The sequence below is a fragment of the Dendrobium catenatum genome, unplaced genomic scaffold (assembly GCF_001605985.2).
Source record: "Dendrobium catenatum unplaced genomic scaffold, ASM160598v2 fragScaff_scaffold_586, whole genome shotgun sequence".
Classification (NCBI taxonomy): Eukaryota; Viridiplantae; Streptophyta; class Magnoliopsida; order Asparagales; family Orchidaceae; genus Dendrobium; species Dendrobium catenatum.
The window spans coordinates 954041-966949 of NW_021319048.1; the positions used below are offsets into that span (position 1 = coordinate 954041).

Sequence of the window (12909 nt, forward strand, 5' to 3'; positions counted from 1 at the left end):
ACCGGTTTTCGAAGATGGCTCACTTCATTGCGTGCAAAAAGACGTTCGACGCCCTCAATATTGCCAAGTTGTTCTTTAAAGAAGTAGTCCGTCTTCACGGCATTCCTCGGAGTCTCACTTCAGACAGAGATGTCAAATTTATAAGCCATTTTTGGCGGGAGTTGTGGAGACGCATGAGTACCAAAATTCAGTTGAGTTCGGCATATCACCCGCAAACAGATGGGCAAACTGAAGTGGTCAACCGAACTCTTGGCAACTTACTTCGTTGCCTTGTTCAAGAACATCCTAAGTTGTGGGATGATATTCTATGCCAAGCGGAATTCGCATTTAATTTAATGGCTAATCGGTCGACTGGTATGAGTCCATTTAGCATTGTTTACACTAAGTTGCCTAACACTGTGCTTGACGTTGCAGTCCTCCCTAAGAGCCAAAGCAAGGCTGCGGGTGTATTCGCGGATCAATTTGTCCAAATGCTGTCCGACGTACGCCTTAAGCTCTTAAATTCAACTCAAATGTACAAAGCAGCGGTGGATACTCGACGCAGGGAACAATTATTTCAGCCAGGTGATTTGGAGTATGTGCGCATACGCAAGGAGAGGTTGCCGCCGGGTCCTCAATCCAAACTGAGCCGGAGGAAATGGGGACCGTTTGCAATAAGTAAAAAGATTAACGACAATGCATACGTCGTCGATCTACCAGCTGAGTTTACCACATCGCACACTTTTAATGTTAATGATCTTTTTGCTTATGTGCCGCCAGATGGTAGTTTCATTAACATCGAATCAGTACACTCTGATTCTTCTCACGGCGGGGGCGAATGATGCGGTGCATCTATACTACGGTGCACCTGAGGAGTATTTTATCTACCAGTTTTCTTTTTATCTTGCTGTTAGCACTAGTAGCGCATGTGGCCACTAGTAATATTACTTTAGTTAGTTACATAGTACACTTTACACTTTTTGCTTGCAGCCCCTGTTTGGGAATACCGAAGGAAGAGAAGAGATAGGTATATGAGCAGATTGTAGAGGAGGAGAAAGGCAGTTTTTCATTTTACAATATAGAACCACAGTTCTTGCTATTATTTGTCTTGTAATTTCTTCCTTGCAGGTTTTGATCCTCATCACCACCGAACACGTAATCTTTGGGCCAAAAATCTAACGTCCAATATTACTCTTGGGTCCAATCCAGTCAAGCCCACATGACCGCCGACGCGATCTTTTCTGTTAGAAACTTTGGGCCATAAATCTAACGTCCAATATACTTTTGGGTCCAATCCAGTAACAAAGCCCACAAAACACCGACCACGCGATCTCTTCCCTTCGAAACTTGGAATTTACAGCTAATCCTCAACTGTAAACGTCACAGACTTGGGAAGATAAAAAATACCTCGTTTCAGCCGTCGCAAACTACCGCGAGATCCGAACATATATAACGGCCGTTCGCATCCCGCCATTTAGGACGTTCCGGAACGCACTTGCAGCACTTCCAAACAAATTTTCTCACATGGAATCAAAAAATTCAATCCATCGCCTCCTCTCCGCTGAGCAGGAGACCTCCATCATCGTGGAGGCTCTCATCCACGTCGTCTCCGGCAACCCCGACCCCGCCGCACCGACAATCTCCTTTCCCCTCGCCGTCAGCTGCAAGCTATGCCGCATCGACGGCTGCCTCGGCTGCGATTTCTTCTTCGAAATGGCGATGGCAAATGGGAACGGGGAATTGAAGAGGAGGCCGAGGAGGCAGAAGAAAAGCAAGTATCGAGGAGTTCGACGACGACCGTGGGGGAAATGGGTGGCGGAGATTCGTGATCCACGACGAGCTGGGAAAAAGTGGCTGGGGACATTTGATACGGCAGAGGAGGCTGCTCGCGCCTATGACAACGCTGCGATCGAGTTTCGTGGCGCACGGGCTAAGCTTAATTTCCCGGATGTGGATCGGATAAGTCAGATTATGCACAACTGCAACGACGGTGGCGGTGGCGGTGGTTCAGCTCAAGGCTGAGGAGGAGATGAACACCTTCTAGGATGAGTTGAAATTAAAGTGCTACAAATGATTTTATAGTATGAGTTGAGTCGAGTGTAAATCACCTTTGATTTTAACGTGAGCTATATTAATTAATCCAGTTTGTGCTTCAACTTGAGTTTAATTCCATGAGTTCTAGACAACTCATAAGCCAACTTATTTAATATGAAATAGAAAAATTAATTTTAATTACAAATATTATTATAATAAAATCGCCGGTGGTTTTTGGACCGCCGAAAAATCACCGGTAATTTACTAAACAGACAGAAATCTTAGATAAACTGCTGGAAAAAACCGCCGGTAAAATCTGAATTTCCTATAGTGACAGTCCCTCCAACCTCTGTCGCATGTCGACCACGGTCCCTCTGACCTTCGTCGCCCGATGACGATCATACCGACCAAATAAACATTTCAATTAACACTCTCTTAATGACAACTCACATATCATTATATTCTTCTAACTCCAATCACACCATATAATAAGCTCTAAATGTATGTGTGATATTCGTTTAATAAGCGACCTGTTAAAAGTTTTTAAGAAAGCAAACATCAATTATATATGTAATTACTTTTTTTATTATTTAATTCATTTATTTAAATGATGAATTATTATCAATCCACCCAAAAACTTTTAGCCAATGGTCTTTAATCCTTTCGCTTTGTGTTCACATTTAGCTCTTTAGTTGTCAGCTCTTCATCGTCTGAACGTCAGAAGAAATACCAAACCGAGAAACAAACTCCGCGTTTCAACCGTCGCAACGCACCGCGCGAACCAAACACAAACAACGGTCGCTCCCATCTCATCATTCTCCGGCCACGTTTCAGAAACTCCAGTTACGGCACTTCTATCACTTTCCAAACAATTTCAACCATTCGCCTCCTGTCTGCTGAGCAAGAGACCTCCATCATCGTGGACTCTTTCATCACGTCGTCTCCGGCAAGCACGACGCCGCGGGCCGCACCAACAACCTCCTTTCCGCTCGCCGATAGTTGCTAGCTATGACCACCACAAGTTGTTTGGAAGTGGTCGGGGATAGAGGTGTAAGCAAGTTAAGTCGAGTCTGAGTATTTCTCTGATGGAGCTGAGCATATTTAGTTCTTATAACTAAACTTGAGCTTAAGCTTGTTAAAAAGTTTATAGGCTCGAGGCTCGATTGCTCGAGCTCATTTGGAAAGCTCGAGTTTAACTCAGTTGTAGGGCTTAATTTTTTAGTTTTAAATTAAAAAATTGATTTTTTTACAAATTTTATTTTTTATATCTATAATTAATTTATATAATGCGAATCAATCGGATCAAGAAGCTTTCGAGCCGAACCAAGCTGAGCTCGAGCTCAAACTCGAGTATAGGCTCGAACTCGAATTCGTGGCTCGATAAGCTCGACTCACGAGCTCATTAATGAGTCGAGCTCAAGCTGAGTTGGCTCACCAGCTCGGCTCACTTACACGCCTAGTCAAGGGAATTCGATTTGGTCGAACAGGCTACATACACCTATGAAAATAGTGCGATAAAGTTTGGTAGTGCTCTAGCTAAGTTTAGTTTCTCAATTGTGTACCAAGTTCAAAACTAGATTGCACCTACAGTGACGATGGCATCAGTTCAGTTCAGCTCAGGATTGAAGGAGGGATGACAGATCCAAGGATGAGCTGAAATGTTTAAATTAGGGGTGTCAATAAATGAAATGATCCGTCAACTTGGCTCGAATAAGACCCAAAAATTTTGAGTTTTAGTTGAGTTTATTGTCCAGTTTATTAAATGGGCAAGGCTCAAGTTGACCCACAAATCCGCTTTTGACAAAAAGATGACCCCAAACATTTTTTTTTCTTAATAAATTTTCCCTTATTGGGAATGGTTGATTAGCAAATATCTTAATCCTTTAAATAAACTTATTAGTTATGGTAATGAAATGATTGTAGTGATATTTTTTATCGAATATGAGGTAGTGATATGAAATTGAATTAAATTTTGGAGCTATTTGGTTGTAAACTTAGATATTTAAGCTATGCATTTAAAGAGATAAAATACTTGATTAATAACTAGATGCACCTGAAAAAAGAACCTATAGTAAAAATAATACACTATACAAAATATAATTAAATATTTTAAAATATTTGGATAAATATAAAATAAATGCATGTAATCAGTTTTTAAATTTTTGACTTAAATAAAATGAATGCAATATAAAGCCTGATAATGGGGGTGACCAGTAGGGCGGCGATGCTGCAGTGGGCGAAGATTGGCAATTGGTGGTAGCAGTGGGCAGCCAACGTCAATGGCCGATGCATGTGGTGGTGGGCGTCGGCCAGCGCTGACGGTGGCAGGGACTGACGTCCAATGACATCAGTGGGTAGCGGTAGCTAGGGGAGGCAGTACTTGTGCATGGCAGTGAGGGTGATAATAACAAATAAATTATAGTGTGTTTGAAACTTAGCTAAATCTAACATTTTGTAAATATACTGAAATCGAGCTAGAGTTCGAATTCAACGTCAATGGCCGATGCATGTGGTGGTGGGCGTCGGCCAGCGCTGACGGTGGCAGGGACTGACGTCCAATGACATCAGTGGGTAGCGGTAGCTAGGGGAGGCAGTACTTGTGCATGGCAGTGAGGGTGATAATAACAAATAAATTATAGTGTGTTTGAAACTTAGCTAAATCTAACATTTTGTAAATAAATCGAAATTGAGCTAGAGTTCGAATTCCTAATATTTCAAAATTTTGCGGTGTGTTTCTTTTATTTTAATCAATACTAATGTTTTAAAAAATATCCATTTTATTTCAAAACGAACAACTCCTTGGTATCAAAGGGAGAAAAGTATATTTTGCGAACTTATAAATTCGTGGCGGTAGAATGAGAGTTTTTTTTTCTCAGCAATGTATGAATATCCAACACACAAATAGATAGTTGAGAGAGTAAGAAAACACCAGAAAAATTTTTATATGGAAAACCCAACAAAGAAAAAATCATGTGGCCTTGCCCAGGTGAGAAGTTTTCACTATATTTGAGTGAGTTATGAAGGTTGCTCATCCCTTAAGTTGGAGACGATGAAATTATAATAGTTTGGAAAGTCGATCAAATATTCAGAAGTTTGTAATGATTGTGATCGAACGAAGGTGGCAGTGGCCAAGAGAAGGTCCAATAGAGGTCGGGTGCTGGCTGAGGTCCGAGATCGGTTGGGCAATTGGCAAAGGTTTGACAATGGTCGACAGCTTGACAGAGGTTTAGCGGTGGTCTCTGACCAACTGGAGGTTCGACGACGATCAGGCAGAGGTCCAACTGTGGCAGGTGGCCAGGTGGAGGTCAGGTGACCATCGACGGTTAGGCGGAGGTCCGACGACAACTGGGTGGAGCTCTAGTAGTGGTTGGCCATCAGAAGTTCACATGCGATAGTGCTTGGGTACATCTCTTAGATCCTTGAAGCCTCAGAGCCCTCTCCAATCTTTAACCTCAAATGTCCCCCTCATGTTGGGAGTACTGGCTTATTTACATATTTTTGTGAGTGATATGTTCCTTAAGCAAAGAGAAGATAAGGAGCAATTTTTGAGTGCTCAATCGGACGGCTCATACTGATTCCCTTGATCATAAAATATTTGTTCAATACTTAAGTGCCTTAATGATTTCAAAATTAAATGATCTTAGAATTGTTGGAATTGTTTGGTCAAAACGCATGATTCAACTTTAAGCATTAAATATTTAGATATCATTTGACAATATGATTAATATCAAAAAACTTTCAAGCATGCATTAAGCCATTGATTTAGATCCATTTGGACTCTGAATGGACTCATCTTACCGTCGTTTGGCTCGTCACGTTGAGATGTTCAAATTGGCCATAAATTTGTTGATATAAGAGTTTGGATGATCCCAAATTTAATTTTTGGAAGTTTCTACCTTAGACTTGCATCAAGATTTATGCCCGATCAAAATTATTTTTGGTGACAAATCAATATTAAAATAATTAAAATAACGGCTTGGTAAAGTAATCAGCCTTATATAGCTCACCTTGGCCTGTTTGTTGAGAGCTTATGCTTCCAACTAAGAGGTCTTGGATTCGAGTCTTTGTGTATGTGTTGTGTGTATGAATTTGCCTTAAATGACCCAAATGTCCCAAAAAAAAAAAAAAGTAAACGGCCTTTGAAGTTTTATAATAATAATTTTTAAAACATTTACACATCCGTCGATTTTTATTTGAAAATAGAAGCGCACGTTTATTTTGAAGAGCTTTAAAAAAATACCTTAAAAGCATGTTCAATTACTTTTTTTCAGGTAGACATATTCAATTACTTATTTAGTGGCCTTACTTAGCTCTTTAATTGCCAGCTCATCATCGTCCCAACACGCCACCTGCCTGCTGTTTCATCCGAGGAAACACTATAAAAAAAACCTCCCGCGTTTCAACCGTCGCAGATTACAGATGCCTCCACCATATAAATCACAAACGCTCTCCTGCTTTCAGAAACTCCGCTTCCCCTACTAACCGAACAGTTTTCCTCACATGGAATTAAAACCTTCTACAAGACGCCTCCTTTCCGCAGAGCGAGAGAACTCCATCCTCGTGAACTCTCTCATCCACGTCCTCTCCGGAAAGCACGACTACGCCGCACCGGCAATTTCCTTCCCCCTTGCCGATAATTGCAAGCTATGCCGCGTTGAGGGCTGCCTCGGCTGCGATTTCTTGCAAGAGTCGGCACACGGGAGTGGGGAATCGAGGAAAAGGTTGTGCGCGAAGAAGAAGAACAAGTACCGGGGAGTTCGACGGCGGCCGTGGGGGAAATGGGCGGCGGAGATTCGTGACCCGCGGCGGGGGATTAGGAAGTGGTTGGGGACATTCGATACGGCCGAGCAGGCTGCCAGTGCCTATGATAAGGCTGCGATAGAGTTTCGCTGCGCTCGGGATAAGCTTAATTTTCCAATTGTGGATCAAGTTACAGTCGATTCCAGTGGTCGATCGACAAAATCAGATTGCAGCGGCAGCGGTAGCGACGACGATTCAGCTCAGGAACGAGGAGATGGGGCTGCGATGAAGTTTAATCAAAGAGGATAAAATAGTAAGAATTATTTGATTAACATGCTTGATATCTTGATGATTAAGAATTACTCTAAATGATTTCAAAGTCAGTTTTTACTTTTGTTCATGAAAATTTTGATCTTTGGGTGTATAGTTTCTCTAATTTTTTGTTATTTTATTTTGAGGTATTTTCATACATAGCACTCAAAATTTTGAAAGACTATTCTGTGCGGACGTCGACTGCCGTTCGGAGATCAATCTGAATGCGCCACATCACTCAGTGCTCGGCACTGCTGATGTGACACATTCTGTTTTGCCTCCAAATGGCATTCTGCGTCTGCTCTCAGCACATAATAATATCTCATTTTACTATTTAATCAAAAAGCCATCAAAGTATTAAGAAAAATAAAAAATTACACCTTACTTTCATTAAAATTCCTAATTTTGTCATCATGCAGCCCAATCTTACGTCGTTATTCACAAATCCTCTTGCACTCATGGGAGCTTGCAAAGAAGACAACAATGGAATCCCCTCCTGACAACCTCTACGCTCTCTCCTATTTTTCGCTCATGGGAACTCGCATGGAGAAGATTCATGGGATCTAGGTCCATGTGGTTTGTGGGAGAAATTATTATATGCAGATATCAGATCGTTTGGAGGCGAATCAGAACGTACCATGTCACCCGGTATACAACCATGGTACGTAGCAAACATGTGGCAGTTGTATATCGGGTGGCGTGACACATTCTGATTCGCCTCCCAACGGCGTCCGTATCCGCACGAAATAATTTCACGATTTGTGGAGGTGCCCTCCACAAGTCCAGCACGACACGTCGAAAATTAAAAAGTTCTAAATGAGCTTACATGGAGAAAGAGTAGACAGACTCAATGAGGGAGCTAGCGAGATCCTTCATGGAGTCAACAAGGTTGCTACAGTATATAAATAATAAAATTTATGCATTAAATATAAAAATCTGAATGTGTTGAGTATTATGTATGTAAATCCCTCCATAAGATAAAGTAGCAAACATCAACTTTGGCAATAATCAAATAATTATCAGCCAATAAAATTTACCACTCAACTTAGGATTAAAAATGATTGCATCCCTCACTATATTTGTCTATTTGAGATTTTGTGATCAAATAAAATTTATCCCAATCTTTTTCGAGCTCCTTACATATTACAAATCTACCATATAAATTTATAGTTGTGTACAATAACATAAAATATTTTATGGATATAATATTAACATTCTATACAACACTAAACAGATAAGATAGAAAATGATCATTTTTAAATTTCAAATAAAATTATTTAGTTAAGACTAATGATGTTGAATAAAGTTATAGGGTCAATGATTTATCATTACATATTGCAAGACTTCTTTTATATAGTAATATAATTTTTATTTATTTGTGTGTTTTTAGCTCTCAATTTGGATTGGGTTATTTCACCTACTTTTCAATAGAAGCATTAAAAGAGGCTAAGGAAAGAGTACTACATGAGCTTGAGGTTACTAATAGGTTCAAAGAAGGAGAAATTATTACGTGCGGAGTTCAGATGCTGGACTCGAAGAAAATCAAGCCATGTGTCTTATACCCCAAAGAAGAACTAAGGTAGAGACTCCAAGCTGCTGATGAGATGGAACAAGAAATTGGAAAAGAGGCCCTGCTTGTATGGAAAGAAGTTGAGGAAGGAATGCTGAAGAGAAGCCTAATTCATAAAAAGCAGCTCTACCTTTCACCATCAAAATTTTATATTTAAGGCAACACATATTAGTAGTACTTTTAAACCTGATGATAATTTTAATACTTTGTACCACTTGATACGTCACTAAAAATTACCTTGATCAAGCACGAATCTCAATACATATTTGAATTAAAAAATTTCAAAATTAAATTTGGGATCATCTAAACTGCAATCTTAGTGAACTTATAGTCACATTGAATGTCTCAACAAGACAAACCCAATGACATTAAAATCCGTCCAGTCCAAGCTCAAATGGGCTCAAATCAAGGGCTTTAAGCATATTTGAAAACTTCATAGCATTAATTGGTGCCCAAATAATCTCCAAATTAGACATACTTATAGCCGAATAGTAGCTCGAATAAACGAATCCAACGAGTCCAAGATCACTCAATTCTGACATCATTAATACACATAAATGTTGAATAAATGGTTCATGAACAAGGGAATCAATATGAGTCGTATGATCGAGTATTTTCGATTCTAATTCATATTACCAAAATGGCCACACAAAAAACTATAAATAAGACCTCATTCTTCACATGAGGGGGGAGAATAAAGAGAACTAGAGATAACTCTTGTATTTTCCAATCATTGTCGCTAACGACTACCACCAGTTATTGTCATCAACAACCACCATCAGTTATTGCCACTGATGATCGACACTAGAAATTACCACCATATCCATAATACTGACAATATTTAACCTTATTGTTAGGAATATATGATCACTTGTGGGCATCTACTTTATATGATCCCTATTGAGAAAATCAAACCATGCTGTTGGGAGTTAACTGTCCCTCTATAGACACTTGATTTTTATAATCTCCCTTAGAGATAATAAAAAAATTTATTTAAACCCCATCTTCTTCAACGGTGAAGAAAAGAGGATTCTTGTATCACTTACTACATAATGAATTTTTCAACTGGGTCAGACCCTATGATTTTTTACCTTTCCGGATTTCCCATGTAAAAAACATTCGATCTTATTTCTTTTATTTATGCGTGTTAAATTTTTGCACAATGCTGAGATGTAAAATATATACTCTGCTGACTCAAATTTTTAGCACGATTTTTTTAGCACGCAACAATTTGATGCCGTATGTGGGAACTTTCCCAACATTCTTTTTCAATGGCTAACAATCAATCACAAAATCAAGAACAACAAAATGTGATCAAAACCTCTAAATCTAAACTATTTACGTCTACTATCATACTAAAGACACCTACGTTACACTAACTAAAACTATTTTGTACACAAAGAATACATGCTGGAATATACATGAAAAGCCCCCAAATAAGGAGTGCAATAAAAGAAGTGGGCAAAAGGGCACATCACAAGCCAACATTATAATAAATTAGCCTAACCCAAAAACACAATCCAGCTTCAGAGATTTCAATAAAGAATGTATTGATAAACAAAAACAACTCCTGATATTCCTTGAAAATAATCTGCATCTTCTTCTCTTGCACATTTAATAAGTTTTCAATATCCATTGGATTAAGTGCCTCTAAAAATCATTTGAAAGTATTATGGATCATTGACTCAAGAGCCACATATCACATGACACTCTACTACCCACTTCATCGACTATACTCCTTGCACAAGTGACAAGAAAATCATCATTGTTGATGATTCTCTTACTACAGTAGCAAGCCAAGAAAACATTCCCTTATCGCTATCCCTCGCTTTAAAAAATATCCTCCACATACCTCAATTATCCAAAAACATAATCTTCGTATAAATTATCAATGACCATAATTGCCAAGTTTTATTTAACCCTACTTGTTGCTTATTTCAGGACCAAAAATTAGAGAATAAAATTTAACTTGCTAAGGAGAGTGATTGATTGTACTTCTTGCAAAAGCCAAACAAATATAATTTTATCAATAATTGTTATTCTATGATATTCCTATTTGATAAAAAATCTACTACTTGGCTTTATCGTTTTAGATTAAGACATTCAATTTTTGATGTCTAAAGAAATATGTATTCAAAACTTTTTTTACAAGTTGAAAAAAGAATCTTTTTATTATGACACCTGTGAGCTAGCCAAGCATAAACGAGTTTCTTTTTCAAACAAACATGAGAAATGTAATACTCCATTTTACCTTATTCATTGTGCTATTTGGGAACCATAAAAAATCCCTAGTATCTCAAGAACCCGATGGTTTGTATCCTTTATTGATTACTACATTCGAGTCTCTTGAATCTTTCTCCTAAAAAAACAAATATGATGTTTGCACTATCCTCCCCATTTTTCATGATCCAAAACTAATTCGGGGTAGAACTAAAAAAAAATTCATTTAGATAATGCTAAAAATGACTTTAACCAAACCCCATCCTCCTACTTTTAAAAATAAGGTATCATTCAGGAGTCTTCCTGCATTCACACCCCACAACAAAACGAAAATGCAGAAAAAAAAATGGTCACCTTCTAGCATCCACCCGTAAACTTTTATTACAACACAATATACCCAAATCCTACTGAGAGAAGCCTTTCTTACTGCCACATATCTCATAAATCGACTACATTCAACAACCTTGGGACTAAAAACACTAATGAATTTTCTATCCTCTTTTTATCCCGAATCTTAAACCCATAATAACTTTACACCCATAATCTTTGGGTGCACTGCCTATGTTCACATTCATAACCAAAATATGAGTAAAATTAGATCCAAGAGAACTCAAATATATCTTTGTTGGATATTCATCCATCCAAAAAGGTTAGAAATGTTATCATCCCTCCACCAAGAAAAGTTTTGTATATGTTGATTTTACCTTTGATGAACAAAAAGCTTATTTTACCAAACATCATCTTCAGGGGGAGACTGTAATTGAGGAAGACGAGGAAAGTGAGCTTGCCCCTCATGACCTTCTAGTTCCACCTCAAATCAATCCACATAAACATAAAATCAAAACTAAAGAAACTAAAAACAAAGTTATTATGGATAATAGGAGGTTTAAGCAACTGTATTATAAGCAAATAAATCTAAACTATGCTCCAGAGCATATCAATGAATCTGAACCATCTCCTAAAATTGAGGTAAATACAAGTTCATAAAAAAAAAAAAACTCTTATACCCTATAACCAACGTTGTATCCTTCCATAACTTCTCACATTCATATAAAAAATTTCTGATTATAGTAAATGATATTCATATTCCTAATGATATTTTTGAGGCATTGTCTAATGAAAATTGAAAAAGTGTCATGAAAGATGGAATGCAAATCGTGGAGAAGAACAATACATGGGAGATCACCGACCTACTAATAGGAAAAAAAATTAGCCGGCTGCAAATGGGTGTTCTCTGTGAAATACAAAGTTGATAGTACATTGAAAATGTATAAGGCAACTCTAGTGGCGAAAGGGTACACTTAGACGTACGGTGTTGACTACCATGAAACTTTTGCACATGTGACCAAGATGAACACCATGAGGATCCTGCTCTCACGAGCAGCTAATTACAACTATCATCTTGAATAATTAGATGTCAAAAATACATTCATACACAAGGACTTTGAGGAAGAAATATTTATGGAGATTCCACAAGTATTCATAAAGAAATCAAGGGGTAATAGAGTATGTAGGTTCGAAAAAGTTCTATATGGCTAAAGCAGTCACCTAGGGCTTGGTTTGAAAGATTCTCAAAAGTTATGTTACTTAATGGTTATCGACCGAGCAAAGACGATCATACATTATTCTTCAAGCACTCAAACTCAAGGGAAGTCACAATTATATTAGTTTATGTGGATGACATCATCTTGACTAGGTATGATGAAAAGGAGAGTGATTTTAAAGGAATATCTTGCCAAGGAATTTGAGATCAAAGATCATAGTATATTAAAATATTTTCTTGGAATTGAAGTGACCAAATCCAACAAAGGAATTTTTATTTCACAATAAAAATACATTAATGACCTTCTTAAAGAAACATGCAAATTAGCTTGTAAACCAGCACCAACACTAATAGTATCAAATCTCAAATTGGGTGAAACTAAAGAAGATCCAAATGTAGATAAAAGATCTTATCAAAGACTTGTGGGAAAATTAATCTACCTTTCCCACAACATATCAAATATAATGTTCGTTGTAAGCATGGTAAGCTGGTTCATGCAAAATTTAAAACA

General features: G+C 38.1%; 1 protein-coding gene across 1 annotated transcript; it reads left to right on the plus strand.

The window, feature by feature from the left end:
* Positions 1-6377: 6377 nt before the first annotated feature.
* Positions 6378-7062, plus strand: LOC110099516 (ethylene-responsive transcription factor ERF109-like). The gene has a single exon (XM_028694856.1). It carries the CDS (start codon positions 6514-6516, stop codon positions 7060-7062), a length of 549 nt encoding a protein of 182 aa, XP_028550689.1. The 5' UTR covers positions 6378-6513.
* Positions 7063-12909: the final 5847 nt, after the last annotated feature.